Source organism: Paracoccidioides brasiliensis (assembly GCF_000150735.1).
Source record: "Paracoccidioides brasiliensis Pb18 unplaced genomic scaffold supercont2.26, whole genome shotgun sequence".
Lineage (NCBI taxonomy): Eukaryota > Fungi > Ascomycota > Eurotiomycetes > Onygenales > Ajellomycetaceae > Paracoccidioides > Paracoccidioides brasiliensis.
In genome coordinates this window covers 7795-31408 of record NW_011371383.1, presented here as the reverse complement: position 1 = coordinate 31408, position 23614 = coordinate 7795, and the positions used below count along the sequence as shown (strand labels likewise).

At 39.5% G+C, this 23614-nt stretch overlaps 4 protein-coding genes and 1 non-coding gene across 5 annotated transcripts; 3 read left to right on the top strand and 2 right to left on the bottom strand.

The window, feature by feature from the left end:
• Nucleotides 1-1153: 1153 nt before the first annotated feature.
• On the top strand, nucleotides 1154-3154 carry PADG_08655 (uncharacterized protein; the record flags this gene model as incomplete). The annotated part of the gene is made up of 1 exon (XM_010765644.1): nucleotides 1154-3154. One exon carries the CDS (start codon nucleotides 1154-1156, stop codon nucleotides 3152-3154), a length of 2001 nt encoding a protein of 666 aa, XP_010763946.1.
• Nucleotides 3155-8274: 5120 nt separating this feature from the next.
• On the top strand, nucleotides 8275-8347 carry PADG_12499. The gene has a single exon. It is a non-coding gene; the product is annotated as a tRNA-Cys (tRNA).
• Nucleotides 8348-8450: 103 nt separating this feature from the next.
• On the bottom strand, nucleotides 8451-10102 carry PADG_08653 (uncharacterized protein; the record flags this gene model as incomplete). Its single annotated transcript, XM_010765643.1, has 5 exons — nucleotides 8451-8537; nucleotides 8643-8764; nucleotides 8883-8998; nucleotides 9204-9718; nucleotides 9950-10102. 5 exons carry the CDS (start codon nucleotides 10100-10102, stop codon nucleotides 8451-8453), a joined length of 993 nt encoding a protein of 330 aa, XP_010763945.1.
• Nucleotides 10103-11243: 1141 nt separating this feature from the next.
• On the top strand, nucleotides 11244-14279 carry PADG_08651 (peroxisomal hydratase-dehydrogenase-epimerase; the record flags this gene model as incomplete). Its single annotated transcript, XM_010765642.1, has 6 exons — nucleotides 11244-11399; nucleotides 11464-11691; nucleotides 11772-11880; nucleotides 11956-12045; nucleotides 12104-12900; nucleotides 12954-14279. The coding sequence occupies 6 exons, from the start codon at nucleotides 11244-11246 to the stop codon at nucleotides 14277-14279; spliced, it is 2706 nt and encodes a 901-aa protein (XP_010763944.1).
• A 1997-nt stretch (nucleotides 14280-16276) lies between these two features.
• Nucleotides 16277-16720, bottom strand: PADG_12498 (uncharacterized protein; the record flags this gene model as incomplete). The annotated part of the gene is made up of 1 exon (XM_010765641.1): nucleotides 16277-16720. One exon carries the CDS (start codon nucleotides 16718-16720, stop codon nucleotides 16277-16279), a length of 444 nt encoding a protein of 147 aa, XP_010763943.1.
• Between the last annotated feature and the right edge of the window lie 6894 nt (nucleotides 16721-23614).

The window sequence follows — 23614 nt, the reverse complement described above, 5'->3', positions numbered from 1 at the left end:
AGCAGAAGCGTAAGAGAGAGAAATCACGTTTCTATATAGCTAAGGAAGGAATCCTTACGGCTCAAGAAGCTCTAGCTAGGATGGCTAAGCCTCTGGAGCCTCCTGAACGTACGGAGGTTTGGATGGAGGATCCAAATCCGGAAGGTAGAAAGCGAAGACCTCCCACCTGCAGCAAGTGTAATACACCCGGACACACTATTAGGCAGTGCCAACAGACCTAAGGATCTAATCTATATAATTTCTATATAAAATCTCTCGTGGTTGTTGCTCAATTTAAAAAATTGTCAAATAAGGATGAAAATTTGATCGGTTAGGTGTCGTGATCGGTTAGGTGTCGGACTACGTTAGACTCAACCATCTGCTGCTGACTCAGCAGCTATCTGACCGGAGTTGAACTACCAACTTCATCATTCAGCCGCGATATCTTCAACTTCAACTTCACCATATCACTTAATGTACTTACGAGATACACAAACTAGAGGCCATATTGGCAGTCAGATACAAGGAATATTGAGTCTATTGCTACTGCAGAAGGATATATACCGCCCCTATTCCACGTTCTACGCCACGAAGTCTCCGTGTCTAGCTCAACCTTTGCCCAAGCTACCTACGCAATTGCCGCTAGGCAAGTAAACATCCCGACGCGTTTTAAAATAGCGAAGGAAAGGACAGGGTTGGTTAGTTTAAGTTCACCTACATTACATTCGGGATAATTTTGGGAGAGGTTCTACAGCTAAATGCTCTGGTTATCCGACTCTTGATTTGAGCCTGAGGCCTGCGACAAACTTTTGCATTCCAAACCATCAGCCTATATCATTAATATATAGTCAGACGACAATCGGTCGTCATAATATCCCTCAGAACAAATCTTACGATCCAACGATATTCAGATGTCCTGCCCCTGCTGCATGGTCATCTATGATACCCCGCTGAGTGTACACTCGGAGACGTCAGCCGTTCTGTTTTCGGTTCACGGCCCATTGAAATGTCCGCTGAGGTAGTCAGACATTGACGAAATTGAAGAAGACGGAAAGACTATTGTGTTACGTTTCCCATAGGACAAATTACAAGCGAACGGCGGGTAATCAGGAATTTTGACGAACGAAGACAAGGCATACTGGCAGGAACAGGAACAAAGCCATATGATTAAGGAATGACCAACAATACCAACCAGGCCGATGTCTTCAATTCCGCAACCTCCAGAAGAACCGCAAGTTTGAATCCCTTATCCACTGTTCGCCCACGTAATCGACGCTTGATCTCCCTAGTTGATGATGATAACGACGACAATGTCTCTGGAACAACCGCCACAGACCATCCAAGCACAGCTACTGGGCTAAGAGCTGATAATGTCTCCTCTAATTCGTTTTTAACGCCCACTGCCTCCCGATCTCAGGCTAGCACCCCATCTCCATCCGCAAGCAGAGGTCCATCCAGTACACAATCAAGCTCGTCGAATAGGGTCCAGCCGTCAAGTAGTACGAAGTTGGGAAATGGATGGACAGACACACGACTGAATAAATCGACAGGCCAGTTTGCAGCAGAGTTTTGGGAATCGTCGTGGTCATCACTGCAGGGGCTGGCGTCGATCGTGTTGGGGAATGGGGATGTCTTGGGGAAGGTGAAACCGTCCACGTCGACATCAGGCAGATACCAACATGGGCGGAAGCCGTCGAAACCGGATTTTGTTCCAAATTCGAAAAGTGGCCCTTCGTCATGGGGCCCGACAAATTTCCTTAATAAACAGTTAGGATCAGGGTCGAAGGAAGAACGGCAGTCGATGATACAGGCGCTGAAAAGACAATCCCTTCTCCAAGCTAATGGGGATGCCACGCCGGATAGTTGGGGAAATTACAAACGAAGGGATTCTGGGGATGCACTCCGGGGCGCTTCCGCCCCACCTCCAGAACTGGAGGACGCAGATACTTTGGTATATGTGCACCATGTCCAGAAGAACGACAGCATCACTGGAGTCTCCATCAGGTATGGCTGTCAGCCAACTGTTATGAGGAAAGCCAATGGATTCTGGCCTAGTGATACTATACAAGCTAGGAAGACTGTTCTTCTTCCAGCTAAAGCCTGCACGCTCAAAGGCCGTCGACTTCCTGAGAAGGAAGAGAATGTTAATCTCTTGGAGAATCTTGATAATACGAATGACCCATTTATGGATTATAGTTCATTGGATCCAGGCTCCACGCCTTTCCCTACATTTGGATACGGAGAGTCTTATTTACGAGGTATTTGTGCCGCATCAGCAGTATCGTCGATATCAGGCAAGTCATCGAAGCAGGCACTGCAATGGAAACACGAATGCTGGGTGCAGGTCGACGGATTTCCAGATGCTATTGAAGTCGGCCGCGTACCCCGGAAAGCTTTAGGGTTTTTCCTTCCACGAGTAAGGCGAAAATCTCTAGACCAGCCTTATTCCGACTTAGAAGATAATTCCCGTTCTCCCTCTCAAGATCAATCACTCGATACAAGTACGGGAAGACCCCCATTCCTTTGCACATCAAACTCCAGCACCCGCGACCACTCCGTATCCAGCTCAAAACGCCTCTCAGCCCCACGCATCCACGGGCAACGCAGCAGCTTCACCCTCACCGGCCCTGGTGGCGTAGGAACACTAGGCCGTAATGCAAAAGCCCCCGGCCCCGCCGAAGATAAACTCAACCAATTCATAAACACGCACCTACCAACCCTAGCCGTGCCCCCACCGCCACCGCTTCAATTCCCCTCATCGTCCTCTGTTAGCAACTATGCGCGCCCCTCCATTGAATCTACTTCAACCGTCATCTCCAACTCGTCCACGGGCCTGGAGAATGTGGGAGGTGCCATTGAAAGCTGGGTGCGCAAGATGGCGCGCAGCGCTAAGGCGGGTGTTACGGAGTTGCAGCATCAGGGTAGCCATTTGGGTATTAGCGGGATGGGCGATTTGATTGAGTTGAATGATACACCGCCGTATGGGAAGGGCCCTGCTAGCCGTAGCGGTAGTGCTGGTGCTGGCATGGCCTCGCCGATTAGGAGTGGGGACCGCCGTGCCGTTGTTTACCAAAGCCCTTCTCGTGTTTCAACCAGGTCTGAAGAGGCAATTGGGCCGTTGGATTTGGCAGATGGAGGTACCGTGAGGGGTAGAAGAGTGAAGCGAGAAGACTGACGAAGTTTTGTTTGAATTGTATTCTGGAGTGGTCGAATGAGAAGTGATGGGTGAGACACGGAGAGTCTACTTTGGCATCAGATATTAACTGCGATTACTCATGTTATTGCGTTTCTCCCTGTTTCTCCATCAGTGGTCTGTTGTGTGTTTTACTTGGAAGAGACTGGCTTTTTCCCTCTTCTGCTTCACTCCTAGCTCTTATTCCAAGAAAAAAGACAAAAGAAATTTTCTTAATACTTAATCACATGCACAAAACATTATGGGATTGTTTTGATCAACATAGATGTGACTATTCTTTTTATTTACTTTGACCCTAGGTTGGTAAGCTCCCTCCTTACTGGCTCTCTCTATGGTATTTTATTTATTTTAATTTTTTTTGGCTTTTTTATTTGCGCGTTTCCTTTCTCAACTGTCTTAAGTTCTTTAGCCATACCCACTCTTTGCCTCAGATTAAGCAGTTCTCTATTGTTTGTTTATAGTAATGTAATGTAATGAACTGTGCATGTCCTATGCCTCAATCATTGTGTATCAATGTTGATTCATTCATAGTTGTAAGCCTTGCATTTTTGCAATTGATAAAGAAGTTTTAGATTATCATCACAGTTCAGATGGTTTAGCTCTATCGCATAATTCAGCAAACTTTGTCATAGTTAATTAAAAAAAGAAAATTATTGTTATGCTAAAGACTAATGAATAATAACTTTCTTTACTTACTCTGTATTATAATTTTCATTTCTGATGACCCATTTCTCTACTTTGTTCATAAAGTGATGAAATCTAATATCATTCTCTAATACTCTGTATGCATTTAGCACTAAAATATCTTAAACAATCTGATGTAATTTATGTGTATCTCATCAGATCTCAATCTCGCAGTGAATAAATAAAGTTGCTAAGTCTCATCATGAATCATGGATCAAAAACACCTGCTTATTGATCATTACTGACTGGGATAATCCCTTGTAATTTCAATACTGGAACTTCTTATGCACTTGTGAATTTCAATGTATAAGTTAAATATTGATTTCTCTACTCTCAGATGCCAGTTATATTTTAAAATTGATAAGGTTCTAGGCAAAATATGTCAGACATTTCCATCATATGATCTGTTTTCCATCATATATATATAATTGCTTTTGTAGTATGCAAACTCCGCAATACATCAAACTTACCATTCTGTCAGATTTTAAGACCTGTTTGTTCTTAAACACAGTTAACTCAGAAGTTATCTTGTTGAAATCAGTGACTGCTTGCTTCATTTGATATACAGATCATTTTATTTATCTTTTACTCTTTCTATTTGATAAAGTTCTTAATACATTTTTGAATCTTTAGTAATATACAAAGAAGATATAATATACAAAGAAGATAAAATTTTATAAAATATTTTAACTTACAAATAATCTTAAAAAATATGTATTTCAATAAAATAATTTTTTAAAAATTGTAAAACTCTTCTGAAAGCTCTTTTTATCTATATATTTTAATTTTTTAATCAATTAAATCTATAATAAAGATATCTAATTTAATGAAATTATCTTCTATTATATATTTATAATACTAAATACAGATAAATTCAGATAAATCAATTACTTCAAATCAATTTTCTAGATTTTAAAAGATTTTTATTAGATTTTTAAGCAGAAGGAACTTTTACTGTTAAATTTAAAAAAATCTACTTAAAATTTTTTATATTTATATTAATTTACTCTATTATTATTTTTGTAAATATGTTTATTATCTTTTTAGTAAATCTCTAAATATACTTTCTATCTGAGATTTTACTTTAATGAAGTTTTATTTTTTTTATCTATATATCAAGTTTTTAATTCTTTCTATAATCAGATTCTTTATATTTATTTCTCTTATATAAATTTTTTTAAGTTTACTTTTTCTCAACTACAATCTCTTCTATTTAAATATATTAAAAAAAAATTTATTATATTAATAAAATCTTTAAAATATAAATTCTTTAATATACTTAAATCTCTACTATATATAAATTAAATTTTTAGCCTTATAAGTTTTTTATATTTATAAACACTTATATTAGTGATCAAGTACTACAAATATTTTATTTATTCAAATAATATTCTTTCAATTCTTCAGAGTTCAATTCTTGTGATTAAGTGTAAATTTAACTTTTTTTTGTTTTACAGCTTTAGTTAAACTAAACTTTCAAGTAGATTTAACAATTGCAAAGCTATTTTTATGCAGAATTCTCAAAACAGTATTGTGAGAAATACTCAAATCATATATCAGAATCTCAGTCAATTTCTCTTGTTCATTTCAATCTTTGATGACTATCTCTATTATATAAGGTTTCTTAAGAGCTGAAATCGCTTTTGAATGATCTGAACAGAGGAAATTCTTGATATAATGTTTCTCAATTCACAGACCAACTTTTGAATCATATTTTCACTCAGTGACTCACTGTTGAATCTTTTCAACTGTGTGATGGCGTAGAACAGGCTCCATCCAGACCACTCGACAACGTAAGGCTGCTGGGCTGAAAAGGGTAATTGCAACTGCCTAGCAACGGCATAGCAACCACCCCACAATTACCCCACAGAAACTGCCCACAACGACCTAGCAACCGCGCTAAGGAAAGGAGTAATGTGTTAATGATAATGCGCTAAGGGAAGAGTTATATAAACAGAGCCTTCCCCGGACCCGTGTTTTAGGAACCATCTTAGTATTTCGTCGAAATAGCTTACCTAGTTGGCAATCAAACACCTGTTTACCTGCGCCTAGATCGAAGCCGTGACAAACTGTATGAAAACGGATTTGAAGCTGAAGTCCAGTTTCAAGAGCAGTATAGCCAATGCTCACTAGAGTGAGAGCTTGAACTTGCAGTTCAATAGAATGGTGTGGCATAATTGCATTTGTAGAGGTTAAAGCAGATGTTGAAAAAGGCTTTGAATATAGAATTTTGCAAGTTATTTACTCAAATGAGGTAGGTTGTTGAGGTGGGAATCAAGGATAGAAGAACAAAAGTGCGGAGTATAGAGTATTTGTTTATTTATTGAATATCAAAGCTACTTCCTAATCATGCTGCTGCGCAACCCACACCTCATGTGGGTGCACCACACCAAAACAATAAAAACATCAAAATGATAAAAATCTTGCAATTTCATCATTTTTATAATCTTCATCAATTAATAACTCACCACAATGTCAAATAAGGATAAAAATATCAAAGACTGTATTCAAAAAGCTATCACTTATTATCAAAAAAACTCAAATTTCAAAATACTGTCTTTGTCATGAGAATTTGAGATTTCTTATCAAGGTCTTCAAGTGCATATCAATGGAAGAAATTTGAATACTGCTAAGATTCCAGTTAACAAAAGATTAAATAAGAGTTAGAAAAATGTAATTAAATGATGAATCAAACTGTTTAATGAAAAGAATTATTCTTTTACAGCTGAACATATTAAAGATTTTGCAAATTCAATACTTAAATGTCAGCACATAGATTCTACTACCTCTTCTTCAAAAATCAGCAAGATGTAAATTTATATATTTATTGAACATCTATCTGAGTATAAGAGAGTGAAACAAAAGTCAATAGATTCAAAGAGACTGGCAATTGAAGATATTGAATATATCAATACATGATTTGAACATCTTTGAATTCTATTTGAGCAGTATCAATTTCATGTCTGTGACACATACAACTTCAATAAGATTAAATTTCAAGAAGAACAAGGATGTGAAAAATGAATTATAACTACTTTTAAAGAAGCTAATTTCATTATTTTTTTTTTATTTTTTTTAAGAGATTTGATTACAGTCATTGAATGTATATTCATAAATAACTATATCATTTCATCATTGATAATCTTGATCTTCAAAACAAATTTGAAAAATTGATATACACAGATATATTTACTCAGTAATTATAGAATTGCTATATCAAATACTAAATTTACAAATGATGAGATTGAATTTGAATGATTTAAATATTTTAATACTGCTATAAAAAAAAGATAGAAAAAAAGTTATTAATTACTTTTAATAAATAATCATAAATCTCATATCACTGAGAAGTTCATACAATACATAAATCTTCATAAGATAATTTTATATAAATTTTCATTACATGTCACTCATTTGCTACAATCTCTGAATAATCTATCATTTCAGCAATATAGATGTTATCATTCAAAAGCAATCAACTATGCCACATATCATGGTTTTATTAAATATGAAAAACAGTAGTTTCTACAAGACCTCTCAGCTATATGAAAGCAGATCTTTAAATCTGATACAATAGCTGCAGAATAAGCTCAACATGGCATATATTCATGGAATTTTGACTGAGTTCTTGACACTTTTAAGCAGTGAATCTCATCATCTTCTCCACTGCAGATTTATGAAGATGAGAATGATTCAAATCACATATTAATATCTTTTTCTTAGCTGTTCTCATTAAAGACAATTCAAAAGCTGAAACATCATATTAATATTATGAAAAATGCTATACAAAGTATTAGAGATACTCTTGATTTGAAATCACTCATCTTGACATATTGTTTGAACAAAATATTCAAAGCAAGTCTAATTAATGCAGAACTTAATGAGCAACAGATCAATGAATTAAAAAATTTTCTCAATGCCAGTAAACATCATAAAGCTAAAACAACTCATCATCAGATTCAAGTAGAGGAAGTTCTCACTATTAAAGATGCCAATAGAAAAACAAGCAGTGTAAAAATAATGAAGCTGAAAAAGAGCAGAATAAAAAGTGATGAAAACTTGAAGTTAATCTTATAAAAATTGATAATAACTCACTCACATCACTGATAGAAGAGAAATTAAATCAATTTAAAAATGACACACATACTGAGAATGATGTAGATAATCTTTTTATTATAGATTAGCTACTGGTTGTTGATATAGAGTGCAATAATGAGAATGTGATTCAAAGATTTTTATCATTTCAGTGTTTTTATCATTTTGGTGTGGTGCACCCACACAAGGTGTGGGTTGCACAGTAGCATGATTAGTGAGTTATTTTTTCTAATTCTCCGATTACCAAAATTAGTCGGAATCCACAATTTATTTAGTATTTATTACATATTTTAAGTTTCGGTTAACGGTATTCGCTGGAAACGGCTCCAATAGCTCAGCGGTTAGAGCGTGCGATTGCAGATCGCAATGTCCCTTGTTCGAATCAGGGTTGGAGCTCAACTTTGGATCTCTTTTTCCCCCCCTCAAGTATTATCTTTCTATTTCTTCTCGCTCTCCCGTAATTTTTTCTATTTCTTCTTCTTCTTGTTTTTCGGCTGGGTCATTCGACGGAGAAATCTTCTGTGTCTACGATGAGGGTGAAAATTTCAGGCTGATATTCACTTGCTTCCCCTCTGGCCCCAGTATCCTTTAGTTATGTCTACTTAGAAGCCGACCTATTACGATTGATCCCAATCGATGTCTTATCCTTCTATATTCTAAGAACTTCAAAGACTCTTCTCTGTCGATTTACAATCAGCCGTAACTGTCTACCTCTCCACGAATCATCAGACGACTCAGGCTGGCCGGACTCTTGTCTGGGTGCGAATACCCCTTTGCGAAGGGTTTTCGTGAAAAGTTCGTACGAGGGATAGTCTGTGTAAGGAAACATGACAGCGGATGTTAGATACACGTCTGCCTCAACATCTGCTGGTTTGGATGGGGTATCTACGTTGGAAGATGAAGGGAATTAAAATGTCGACGGTGAACATACATCCATCAACAAACTTATTAACTTGCTCAACTGTCATTCCCGACCCCTTCACCGCAATCAGGTTTTGCTCTTGCTCCTGGCGCCAGTCATATACGAAATGGGTATCCTCAGCATCACTGGTTAGATCTGGGTTAGCTGTTTGCTATCCGTTGATGGACTTGGGATCATATGCTGGCGGTTGCTGTACGTACATGTGTATAAAAGCATCTAGCTGACTAGTATCCCGGTTATACAGTTAGCATTACAAATCACAAACTTGCCGCATCACGCAGCTTGCAAATGGTGAGAGAAGGGAAGTGAGAGAAAGAAAGAAAGCTCAACTCAGTAAAAGCATCATAGCCCCTCAACGCATCATTGATCACCTTTACATCTTCAAACCTAACATATCCCAGTCGACCCCTGTACCCCACTAAATCCTGTTTACACTGTTGCACAGCATACTCCCACACCTTGCGAATTTCTTCCTCCGGACGAGCTCGAAACCCAACACACCAACCCTCGAATATCACCACCTTAACCGGCCTTTGGCCAGCAGAAACATCGTTGACGATCTCCCACCTGCTTTCCGGAATTCGATCACCCTGTCCATTAAAAGCCGACTTATCATATGCAGGTATTTTGGTGGGTAATCCTCGGCGGAGGGAACTGAAAATCCACTTGCCAAGAGGGATGTCGTGCGTGGAGGGCTGGCCACGGTGTTGGAGGAGGGGGTTTGAAGGATGCGAGGCAGCCAGGCGTAGTTGATCTGTATGGTTGAGATAGATGTCATCAAGGGAGAAGGCTATCGTGGGGAGATTATATGGTGGAGAAGAGAGGGTGGAGCGCAGTATGGCGACCTATATATTTATATGGCTCTGGCCGATCAAATGGGGTCGGCACGCCCGTATTAGCGGCTAGTAGAGCATCGGGAAATCGCGAACGGTGATGTTTGTCTATGGTAGAGTTGGACTTGGGATATTCAAGTCTTTTATGTTCTCATTTCTTTTTTGACGCGAACTAATTTCCCCCAAACCCCATCCCACCAAGGTTATCTGCATTGAATGGGGGAGAGAAGAACACTACCTTACCAAAACTGTCTTCCCCACACCTTGGACGCCATTAAGTCCGACGAAGAAGGGCGGAGGATTGGAATCATGTGCATGTCTTTGTCCGTGTAATTTCAATTGCTCCAAAAGAAATGGAAGGCAGTATTGAGACTTGTCGTCAATTATTCCGGCCATATTGTAAATCGAAAGCAAGCAAGTCTTATTAAGTCTTGCTTGCATCCTGGAGATTCTGTAGAATGAACATGCCGCTCAACGGTAATCTGGTTGCGATAGAGAAAGTCACATGATGCCAAGTAAAAATCTAACTTTAAGGTTTCGACTAATATCCCTTGAACAGGCTAGTCAGCGATTCAAATTAAACTTCTAGATTTGGATTTCGCCTTGGCATCAATGGCACGTGATATCATCGACACCAAAATCTAAACGACTTTTTGAAAAACAAATCCTGGATGCATGGAAAATGAAATAGTTTGTGGGCCGGAGCTATATTTTTCGTAGGTGTGAAGGAGTTTATTTTTGAATGTCAACCAAGTAAGCAGAAGTACTCCGGATGCAGCTTCCGAGACAACTCCCGTACACTGGGATATTGCGTTCCCTCGTAAGGCCCAGAGTGCGCTGCCCGGCCATACAAAAACCGAGCTTTGGTTACCGGAGACTTGCCCCTGTACAACACCCAAGGTTCCATGGTTGGGTTGACGCTTCTTCACATATTGCAAAAGCTGTTGAAAGGCTTTCCGCGGGGCAAGGTTCACATGCAACATTCATTGAAGACCCCCGCCCCCGCTGCAGAACTGCACCTGCCATGGCTTTCATTAGTCATCTACTTCCAAACTGTAATTTACACAAATGGCCACAAACTCCGTATGGTACTGTTATTCAATACTTCCTTCCGAGGAACCTCTCTCTCATTGGAATGTATGGTAATGATACTACTACCTCGATACCGGACTAATAATTTACCTTCCGCGGTTCTGTGAGCCGAGGTCCAAGCAAGCCGAGCCTGGAGAACTGCTTGCGTTCAGCAGTACAAGAATCCGAGATTTATTCCACCTTCACCATCCCGACATTGAACATCCGACATCCACCTCTCTCTCGTCTTCTTTATCTCCTCCCTTTTGTTTAATAGCCAGCTCACTGAGTTCTATAACCCCGCCCCGTTGGCTCATGAGAACTGTTTTCCTTTCCACACCCTATTTATAACTAGCAGCTAATCTCCTCATTTTACTCTGACCCTTCGTCTTTCTTTCCCCGATCTCTCTGTTGTGGACCATTCCTTTTCTCCTCACATTATAGGCTTCTGGCCCTGCTATTCAATATGTCTGAACTTCGCTTTGATAACCAGACCGTCGTCATCACTGGTGCTGGCGGTGGTCTGGGTAAAGCATACGCTCTGTTCTTCGGCCAACGGGGTGCCAACGTCGTCGTCAATGACTTGGGTGGTTCTCACACCGGTGTCGGGGCTTCGTCTAAGGTATGTCTTCTCGAGGAGTTCAGTTTGTCTTTCTTGGAGATTGTCTAAAAAGATGTGATTGCAGGCTGCCGATGTCGTTGTGGATGAGATCAAAGCCGCTGGCGGAAAAGCCGTGGCCAACTACGACAGCGTTGAGTTTGGCGAGAGAATCATTGAGACTGCCATCAATGCCTTTGGCCGCATCGATATCCTGATTAACAACGCCGGTATCCTACGGGACATCAGCTTTAAGAATATGAAAGATCTCGACTGGGACTTGATCAACAAGGTACACGTCTTTGGTTCTTACAAGGTACGATTTCACACACTATCTACCATGAATTGTATTTGGATAACTTGGAGATCAAGATATAACTCCCGAGTCTGATATAGTGCACAAGAGCTGCTTGGCCATATTTCCGGAAGCAGAAGTTCGGACGAGTTATTAACACTTCTTCGTCTGCTGGTCTCTTTGGAAACTTTGGACAAACTAATTATTCCGGTTTGTAACCTTACCAGGGGATACCATCTAGTTTTTCTCTGAGGGGAAAATATATTCTAACTGTCGTATATATAGCTGCAAAACTTTCTATGGTTGGCTTTACTGAAACTCTGGCCAAGGAGGGGGCGAAATATAACATCCTGGCCAACGTCATCGCGCCTATTGGTACGTGGGCCCTAATATTCTCCTGTTTTCTGGAACACATGTGTTAAACGATCAGTAGCTGCCAGCCGTATGACAGAGACAGTCATGCCCCCAGATGTATTGGAGCACCTGAAGCCCGACTGGATTGTGCCTTTAGTAGCTGTTCTTGCCCACTCCTCCAATACCTCCGAATCTGGCGGTATCTTTGAAGTTGGTGCTGGTCACATGGCCAAGCTGCGGTGGGAGCGTGCCAAGGGTGCTCTATTGAAAACTGATGCTTCCCTCACACCACAAGCCATCCTAGCTAAATGGAACGACGTCAAGGATTTCTCAGAGCCAAGCTATCCTACTGGCCCCGCGAACTTCCTCGAGCTGTTGGAACAAGCGCAGAATGTTCCAAGCGCTCCCGCTGCCCAGAGCTTGGATTTCACCGGTAAGGTTGCGCTTATCACTGGCGCTGGAGCTGGCTTGGGCAGAGCTTATGCTTTGCTCTTCTCTAAGCTTGGGGCTGCCGTCGTTGTCAACGACCTTGTTGACCCAGAATCTGTTGTTCAGGAGATCAGAAAAGCCGGCGGCAGGGCCGTTGGCTCCAAGGCATCTGTTGAAGATGGTGAGGCAGTTGTTAAACCTGCGATTGATGCGTTTGGACGCATTGATATCCTGATTAACAATGCTGGTATCCTCCGTGACAAGGCTTTCACCAACATGGATGACAACCTATGGAACACAGTCATGAACGTCCACCTCAGGGGTACATACAGTGTTACCAAAGCTGCTTGGCCCTATTTCTTGAAACAAAAGTACGGCCGTATTGTCAACACCACCAGCACTAGCGGTATCTACGGAAACTTTGGACAGGCCAACTATGCTGCTGCTGTAAGTTTCCTGCTCTTCAACCAGATGGATTATGTTGTCGCTAACAATAACAGAAACTCGGCATACTAGGATTCTCTCGTGCCTTGGCCCTTGAGGGAGCCAAGTACAACATCTTTGTCAACACCATTGCTCCCAATGCCGGTACCCAGTTGACCCGGACCGTCATGCCGGAGGAACTTGTTCAGGCCTTTAAGCCCGAATATGTCGCTCCGCTAGTTGTCCTTCTATGCTCTGACAAGGTACCAGAGCCCACCAAGGGCTTGTACGAATGTGGGAGCGGATGGTTCACCAAGACCAGATGGCAGCGCAGCGGTGGACATGGATTTCCCGTTGATACTAAACTTACACCCGAAGCCGTCAAGTCCGAATGGAAGAAGATTGTCACATTCGACGCACGTTCCGATCATCCCGAAGACGGCCAAGCCGGCATGAAGAGCATCATGGCCAACATGAGCAATGTCAGCGGTGGTAAGGAGGGAGGATCCACGGGCGACAAGAAAATCTTGGCTGCCATTGAAACTGCCAAGAACATGAAGGCTGAAGGTACCCCCTTGGACTATGTCTCCCGGGATGTCATCCTTTATAATGTCTCCCTTGGTGCCAAACGCACAGACCTTCCCTTCGTCTACGAGAACGACTCGAACTTCCAAGCTCTCCCTACCTTCGGTGTCATCCCTTGGTTCAACACCATCACCCCCTGGAACCTCGACGACCTTGTCGCCAACTTCTCTCCCATGATGCTCCTACACGGAGAGCAGTATCTAGAGATCCGCAAATACCCCATCCCCACAGCTGCCAAGACCGTCTCCATTCCCAAGCTCATTGACGTGATCGACAAGGGCAACGCAGCCATCGTCGTCGTAGGTTATACCACCAAGGACGCAAAGACGGGCGACGATCTCTTCTACAATGAATCGACGATTTTCATCCGCGGAAGCGGTGGCTTTGGCGGCTCCCCCAAGCCCACCGCCCGCCGTCCTAAGGCTGCCACTGCTGCCTACAAGCCACTTCAGCGCAAGCCGGACACCGTCGTCGAGGAGAAGACCTCAGAGGACCAGGCTGTCCTCTACCGTCTGAATGGGGACTACAATCCACTCCATATCGACCCCGAATTTAGCAAAATTGGTGGTTTCAAGACTCCCATTCTCCACGGCCTCTGCTCCCTGGGCATCTCTGGTAAGCATGTCTTCAAGACCTATGGTCCCTTCAAGAGCCTTAAGGTTCGGTTTGCCGGTGTCGTGCTCCCTGGCCAGACGCTGAAGACCGAGATGTGGAAGGAGAATGGCGCCGTTGTGTTCCAGACCACTGTTGTGGAGACTGGAAAGCTGGCTATTGCGGGCGCTGGAGCCGAGCTTGTCTCGACTGGCTCGAAGTTGTAAAAGAGCGGTTGGAGAATGATGATGAGGTTGAATAGCACAAGCTTTCCTATTCCCTGGTCCTATGTCTATTGGTTTGTATCTATATTCTAAACGCAATTTGTTATATAAAGGCTTTCATTGCATCTCTAATCTGTCTTGTCTATCATTTTTCGTATATATGTATATAGTTTCTTGATCCCAGGCTATTTTCCCTCTCTTCCTTGATAACTACTATAACAGTATATAGTTTTATATGGGTTCACTTCAGATGTTGAATCTAAAATATACTCCATCGTTGTGATAAGACGTATGTCAAGATCTAGATAAGTAATCTATTTATTGAAAGATACTAGTTACCACATTAACATAACTAATGATATCTAAGTTAAGGAGTGGATGACATAATGTAAGCGATCACTGAGTTGGCCACTTCCCCATCTTATATTCAAGTAATCTTTAAATTTTATCACCATTATATCTAATGAATTACACATTATATGTGGTATGGTTGGTCATCCATTGTGGGAGGATGGTGCGGTTACCGGGCGGTCATGCCCAACCCCCCACGCACCAACAGGCGAGATGTCTCCGCGTATTCAAAGCTAGCTATCCAGAATCTAACTGAAACATGCAACTGCTAGGAAGCACTCAATTAATAAGAAAATGATGTGCTGATGTTATAATGACTTGCAACTCATGCAGAATGAAGCAGTCTTCTGACATAAGAAGAAGCTCTCAAATCAGTAAAAATAAATACTTCTACTTTATATAGAGAAGCTTACAGCTCACAGCTTTGCTTCTATATCTCAAATTATTTGAAATCTTATTGCAGAAATCATCAAAGAATCTGTTGAAATTCACTGAGTAAGATACTTTACTAAGAACTATAAAACTCAAATTCAAATAATTCATGTCTATGATATTGATCAAAAATGTAAGATAGTAGATAATTCTACTCATTTTGAGCATTATTTTTAGCTAGTATAATAATTTTTTTATTTATTTTTTTCATTAAGTTTTCTATAGACTCTTGCTAACTATTTTGCTACATGACTATATAGTGGAATGAGAAGATCAAAAAATACAATATTAAGTCATCAAATATCTACAATTTTGATGAAAAGATCTTTTTAATTGACATTGATTAGACTATTTGATGAATTGTTTCAGTTGAAGCTTTGAAGACAAAATGAATTACTGTAGTTCAAAATAACAGCTGTGAATTTATCTCTCTACTTGCAGCAATATATGAAGAAAGAACAGCTCTTCTATCTGTTTTTATTTATCAAAAAATATTTTATGATATGTTAAATACATAACTAGAGAATCTGAATGAGAATAATATAGCTTATTTTATAATTTCTAAGAAAAATGAAAGTAATGATGACTATGAGCTTAATTAACTGAAGTAAATCTTTAATGAGCATATCAAGATTAAAGCAGACTATGAAAGATATCTTCTTATTCTAAATAAGTACTCTTGTAGCGTTTTATCTCTATTATTATTTGTGATATTTTGCTCTAATGTTCCACTTCTATTCTTCTATCTCTTTTTATATTAATATTCACTCTCTATTCACCTCTCTCTAATTCACTCAGAGGTCTTAATCTTTTCTATATTTTCTATTCTATGCAGTCACTCCTATCATATAAAGTGATTATAGTGTGTATATATAGCAGAATGTCTACTTATCTTATTAGAAGAGAATCAGATATGATTTATTTTATCTATTCAATTGCTTGTATATATCAAATTAATAGCATGTTCATATCTCTCTAAAAGATTCAAGATTCACTGAATCAATCAATATTTAAGATACACATCTGTAAAGGGTTAAGCTCTAAGAACTAGAGGCTAGTCCTCCTATATAACAAGGACGAATTGCTTGAGAAAGGGAAGAAAAGAATGAGATGAGAACTCGAGCTTAAGCAAGCTCACATAGCATGATCATGTGCACACATGCAAATGATGGCTAGGCTGAGTCAGCCAGCCAGAGTGAATCTAGGGGTTCAACCTCTTATACTACCCCTCTTCTCCCTCTTTGTTGCAGGCCTTTATGACTATTTAAAGTCCTCTTTACACCTAATTTTGTCTGCTGAGAGGCCTCCCAAGTGTTCAAGGCCTTCACTTCTTGTAGGAGACTCATGTCATTCCACATAGGCTCAGCCCAACCTACCCATTTAATGAGGTATTGCTTTTTCCTCTGGTAGGTTTGTTCATCACAAATTTCCTCAATCTCAAACTCAGGTCCTTCCAGAGTCTCTATAGTGGGTGGCTGCCAGTCAGTTTGCCTCTGACTAGGCAGGGGATCTGTCACTGCAGCATGTAGAAGCTTTACATTAAAGACATTGTGAATGCTGGGTGGAATGTTCAGTTGATAAGCATGAGATTCTATCTTTTCTAGCACAGTATATTGATTGTATTTCATGTCCAGCTTCTTGCACAGATGATTAGTTCCCATGTTCTCTAAGCTCAACCAGACCTTATCTCCAGGTTGAAAGCTTGAAGCTGGGTCTCTTCATCTATTCATGTATTTCTCTTGAGATTGCTGAGCATCCATCATTTTTACTTAAGCCCACTTCAACACTTCATAAGCCTTCCTCATGTAATCATCTGCAAACTCAATGGGATTACATGGTGTTTCAACAGGGGGTGCATTGACTATATCAATGAAGAAGACATGGAAAAGATGTGTTAAAAAGAACAGACTCACATCTGTTGAGGCAGCATCTCTATTATTAATGGCCAGCTCTGCTAGAGGAAGCCATTCACACCAGTTATTCTGTTGAAAGCTAACATACTTGTGTAGGTAGATTTCCAGAGTCTGGTTCATTCACTCTGTCATCAGTCTCTGGGTGATAGACTGTGGAGAGTCATCTCTTAATGCCTAATTTCTCACACATCTGAGTTCAAAACATGCTTGTAAAAGCTGATCCTTGATCTGACACTATCATCTTAGAGATGCCATGTCAAGAAATGATGTTGTGAAGGAACACTCTAGCCACTGTCTCCACATCAGTTTTCTTAACTGCTTTTAATATAACTCTCTTGATCAGTCTGTTCATTATAATCATGATGTTCATGTATTCTTTAGAGCTCAGTAAGTCCATGATAAAGTCCATGGAAAGCTTCTGCCACATGCATTCAGAAATGAAGAGAGGCTTAAGCAGTTTCTGATGTTGATCTCTTCATGCAGTGTTTGATCTGCAAAGATGGCAGTTTCTGATCATTCTTCTCACATCAACAGCATAGCCTGGCCAGTAGAACTCATGTCTTAGAACTTTTGCTGTTTGCTCTCACTCAGAATGACCAGTAAGAGATGAGTCATGAGCCTCATGCACTAATCTGATTTGAAGAGGTTCAAAGTTTGGCACTCATTTACAATCTTGAAAGAGAAGCTCCTCATTCTCATTTAAAGAGCACTCAGAGACAGAGGTCTTAATGCTGAGTTCAGAAGAAAATCTGAATCTTTCCTCACAAAGAGTTTGCTTCAGATGCTGCAGAATCTTGTCATTTTTGCAGATCTCATTCCACTGAGCTTGAAGAGACATCTCAGATTTCACACTGGCAGCAGCCACTATTGATTCCATTCCAGATGCCAGTACATTAAACTTAAGTAGTTGAGCTTGCCTCTGCTTGATCCTCTCATCATCACCACTCTGTGGCATGTTCTGCTCTCTTCATGATAGAGTGTCCAGTCCAGCATTCAACTTCTCTGACTGGTAATCAATTCTGAAGTTGAATTGATAGAGAATATCCATTCAACATAGCTGTCTTTCATTTAGTCTGTGTGTAGTCATGAAGTATTCTAGATTCTTATGATCTGTGAGGATCTTGAATTTCTTTACACTTTGTAGCTCAGTGTTCCATTTCTTTAAACACTCAATTATCACTAATAACTTCTTATCATGAATCTCATAGTTGCATTCCGCAGGTGAATGCTTGTGAGAGAAGAAGGCACATGGGTGTAGAATACTCTGCTCATCATATTGTAGCAGCACTTCTTCTGAGATGTAATCTGAGAAGTTCATTTCCAATATAGTCTCACAGTCAGAGTTGAATTGAAGCAGGATTGAAGTGGAGATAAACATTGATTTTAGATGCTTAAAAGCTTCCTCAGCCTTGCTCATCCACAAAAAAGAAATATTCTTGCATGTAAGAATCATCAGTGAGGTCATGATCTTTGAGAAATCCCTGATAAATCATCTATAGAAATTGGCAAAGTCTAAAAATCCTTGTACATCTTTAAGAGTAGTAGGTGTTGCCCATTTCAAAACAGCTTTAATCTTCTCAGAATCCATTCATATACTCTTGCTCACTTCAATGATGAATTCAAGATATTTTGTGCTGTTCATCTCAAACTCACTCTTTCTGATATCTGCCTGCAGGCCTGCTTCTCATAGATGCATAAGCATCTTTTGTACATGCTTGCAATGCTCCTGTAAGCTTCTTGAGGAAAATATCAAGATGTCATCTAAATAGACTGAGCAGAAGTCGTCCAGATATTCACATAATGCCCAGTTGATATATTTTTGAAATGTGCTCAGAGCATTGGCCAAACCAAAGAGTGTAACCAGCCACTCAAATAGCCTGTATCTGGTTCTAAAGACTGTCATCCACTCATCACCTTCTGTGATTCAAATCTTGTGAAAAGCTGCAATAATGTCCAGCTTAGTGAATTATTTAACCTGTCCAATTCACTGTAGAGTCTCACTGATTAATGGTAGAGGATATCAATCCTTTCAGATGATTTTGTTAAGAGCTTGATAGTTCACACAGAATCTTAGCCCATCTTCAGACTTCTTCACAAATAGTACAGAGGCGGCTGCAGAGGAGTTGCTCATTCTAATAAAACCCTTATCTAGATAATCTGTAAGAGTCTTTCACAAAGCCAGTAGTTTCTCTTGAGACATATTATATAGTGGGCCTCAAGGAGGTTGTTCCACACTACCATCAGCCTTTTTAATCAGTTCAATTCCATGATCTCTACCTGGGCCACAAAGTGGGGGTAGAGTGTCAGTGGCTTCCTTATCAAATATGTCCAAAAACTCATGATAATGTTCAGGCAGCTTTTCTCTAGAGTCAATCTTTGATTTCACTTCTAGAGTCTTTTGAATGTCAGCCAAGCTGACAGTGAAGATCTTGATGTTTCACTTCTCTTGAGTGCTCACAAGCCTAGAGAAGCTTACAGCAGAGATGGGAATCACATCAGCTTTTGCATTTGAACTAGGCTCTACCTCTATGCCACTCTCTTCAAATCTTACAATTCTTCAATGAGGGATCACAGTCACCTTTTGCTGGGCCAGCCAGGGGTCATCTAGATACATATCATGATCATGTAACTCAATCACCATGTAGAGAAAGATCTGTTCAGTTACATGATCATCTATATCAATTTGAATGCCAGTCACTATGCTCATGAAGAGTCTCATGGAGTCTTCAAAGCCAGTCATTTTAACAGAGAGAATTTCAATGCACAGAAGCTTATGCTTGTTAACATAGAATTGAGAAATAAGACCATAGACATTACATCCACTGTCTATCATTGCTCTAGTTGAAAAGGCATTATCTACTAGAGCATCAACAGTGAAGGATTTGAATATCATCTTAGATTTAAATCCTCTTCATTGCTTCTTTGTAAGCTTCTTATTTTGCTCCTTCCAGTGTCTTTTGATTGAAGCTACTCTTTTTTCTGAATCCTCACTTGTATCCACATCATCATTGTCCAGTACCAGCTCAGGGATCACCTTAGCTATTGTGGGGGTGGCAGAGCATCTGAGAGGTTTGAACAGACAGCTCTTAATCATATGACCTCCAGCTCTGCATCTCAGGCACAGACCTTGCTCTCTTCTTCAATTAACCTCTGTCTGATTTATCAATTTGGTGTGATGAGCACTTGAGGTCACAGCACCAGGAGAGAGATTCATCAGATCATCAGTGAAAGCTTGAGACTGATTTTGTTGATTGAGAACAGCATGACAAAGTAGAGAGTGTGGATTAGACATTGTATGATCTGAAGAAGATCTGCCCTCACAATGTTTAGACCACTGCCTTAGAGTCTTAAGCTCAGAGAGTTGATGGTCAACTAATCTAAGCTTCTTGCAGTAATTCTTGTAGAGAGATGATTCCCTTACACCCATCATGCCTTCCCTCAGCTCCATGCTTAGGGCAGATTTCAAATACCTCTTTTTAACACAATCATCTCATCTGTGACCACCAGCTTCCAGCAGTAGCTGATTAAATTCAGGCAGAAAGTTGAAGAGAGCTCTTCTACTCTGTCATAGATTGTTGAGCTTTTGCATAGCCTTTTCCTGTCATGTGAGATCACTAAAGAGCATGTGTGTCTGCTTCAGTAAGCTCTCTACTGTGAAGTTGATCTTGTTCTTATTATTCTCAACTCAGAAGTAAACTCAAGCTGCTGCCATTTCTTCCAGTCTTGAGTACACATACCAAGCACATTTCTCATTATTGTCTAAAGCTTTCCCATTGATCTTAAGCTTTGATTGAAGCTTTAGCTCCCACTGAGGATAGTGCTTCAGATTAGAACCATCATACTTCTCACAGTCCAGTAGCTTGATCTTTAATCTTCTGACTGCAATGGGTGGTTGCAAGTTCAATTGAGAGAGGGTTGATGTCAGAGTGTTCAAAGCTTGTCATAGATTAGCTATTTCAGCTTGCTGAGCTGCTATTGAATCCCTGTTCTCATGCTGGACCTGTTCCTGCTGTTGAAGAAAGGCCATTCATTGTTGTTCAAAGCTGCTGAGGGTGTCCCTGCTCATTGCTTCACATTGATTCATTTGTGTATTTGTTGTACAAGTCTGCTGCTTTATCTCATTTGGCTAGATGTTTTCAATGTTGCTCATTCATTTGTTAGCACAATTGCTAACCCAGTCTATTCATATACCAGTGCTATCACTGAACTTTGTGATGCAGGATTTAAGACTCCCAATAGCCTATCATATGTCAGCACATTTGCTAAGCTTTGTGATACAGGATTAAGGCTCCCAGTGGCCTATCAATGAAAGGAGTGAAGCAATTCGTAATGTAAAGGGTTAAGCTCTAAGAACTAGAGGCTAGTCCTCCTATATAACAAGGACGAATTGCTTGAGAAAGGGAAGAAAAGAATGAGATGAGAACTCGAGCTTAAGCAAGCTCGCGTAGCATGATCACGTGCGCACGTGCAAACGATGGCTAGGCTAAGTCAGCCAGCCAGAGCGAATCTAGGGGTTCAACCCCTTATAACATCAAATTGATTCAAGATATGCTAAATCAGTCACTCTGAATCATAATCACTAGTCAGTTTGATTCATAATTGCCAGTTCAATCACTCTAAAAAAAAGCATTAGCTGTGATATTATCCTTTGAGTCAGATCTTGATTGCTTTCAAATAACTGCCTTAATCATCTTATAAAATATCAAAGATAAACATTTTCATCATTAAAATGCTTGTGTCATTCCAATGACTTCTAAATTCTCAACAAAATCAGAGAGCACTGAGTTAGTCAGTAAGAAGTAAGACACTGATGAGAATATTCACCACAGTAGTTCTCATTAATGCATACAAACATCTACAGAAAAGTATATGATAGTAATCACAGAAGTGTGAAGAAATAAAAGCAGTCAATATACAGAATTATAATCTTTGATTATCTCATATAATCATCTTAAGATGAAGAGAATGCTATTCATTGTCTCTGTTAGATGATACAACAAGATGAGTGCAACAATGCAGAAAACTTCAGTAGTAGAATAAGTGATTATTTTTCACTGATGAATTCAAATGTTCAGAACAGAAGTCATCAAGCATATCAGAAATTAAGAGTCTATCACTTCTGTCTTTGTAGATTTCAATCACTCAGTTGTAAAAGATGATTATCACAATGAGAAAGTAATACTGAACATCATAGAGAAGCTCAAAGAGCTCAATATATAGTTGAGTGAGTAGAAAGACAAACTGATAAATCTCAACATGCAGTTAAAGAAGTGAGAGAATTGAATGATAAATCTGAAATTTTAGCTTTGTATTTATAAATCTCTTTTCAATAAGTGAGAGAAAGAACTAATCATTCATGAGATCTATTCAGAGTGTATTAGTGTCATTTACTCATCTGTTGCAAGACCAGGTCTGAGAGAAGTCAGTCAAGAAGTGTTGAGAGTAATAAGTCATTTATGAAAGTTGATTTTGCATATCAGAGTCAATCTAGAGTATAATAGAACTACCAGCACAGAGTGTTACATATACAATATAAAGAATAATAGAATAAGACAGAATAACTGATTCACTGTTAAGAGATATAATCAATCTGCATCCTCAATAACAAGTATTTGAGATGAAATCAATACTTTATTATATAGCAAAAAGCAGCTAGTAAGGCTTCAAGCAGTGAATCTTATGCATTACAATTCAGATGAAGTAGACATGACTACTTTTACATCATGATTAGAGTTCATAATAACTCTAAAAGAAGAGACAACAGTTCTCAAAGTGATTTCTCTATATCTTAAAAGAAGGGCTTTGAAATAACACAATGAGCTATCATCTGAATGCTGGAATGAGATGGCAGTTTCACTTACAATAATAGCTAATGAGCTACAAAGTAAGTTTCAGCTTTTAGAAGAAGAGATCTGAAACTGAGCTAAGAAATTATGATTCTCATTTGATAAGATAAGTGAGCTACTGCTTACTGTCTACATCATTTGCAAGATCACTCTTTTACAAACAGCAGTAATTTCTGATCAGATTATAATCAAGCATTTAATCAGCAAGTCAAGTCAATTATCTGACTATAACAGCTATGTTAGCTGAAAATGAAAGTCAGCAGAACTGATCTAATGACTCTGCTTAAGCTCACACTCATCAAGCCTGCATTCACTCCAGCAGCAGGGTGTTTTACTTGCAAAGGCTCACACTATGCTAACAGATGCTTCAAGAAGACTGATAATCATGTTACAAATCAAATGAAATTTGACAACACAGATCTGTTATTAGACCTGAAGAGTGACTTTTTGAAGTCTGATAACAAGATGAAAAACTAAATGAGAAGATGAGCATCAAGAAGTCTATCTCATCAGCAGAAGCTACAACAGCTTCTCTCTCAGAACATCTTATTTCTAATACAGAGATATATATATTAGTTAATAGCATTTTAAAAAATGATCAGAAGATTATTAATAGTCTACATTATCTGTCATATATATTTTTATCTATTCAGATAATCACTCAGTGAGAAGAGTTGTTCATATGTATGAACATCAGTGCTGAAATCTTTCTCATCAATGTAGAAATAGTGAAGCTATTTTTCTCACAGCATCTGTCTATCTCTATGTCAGATAATCACAGTATCAAAATCAGAGA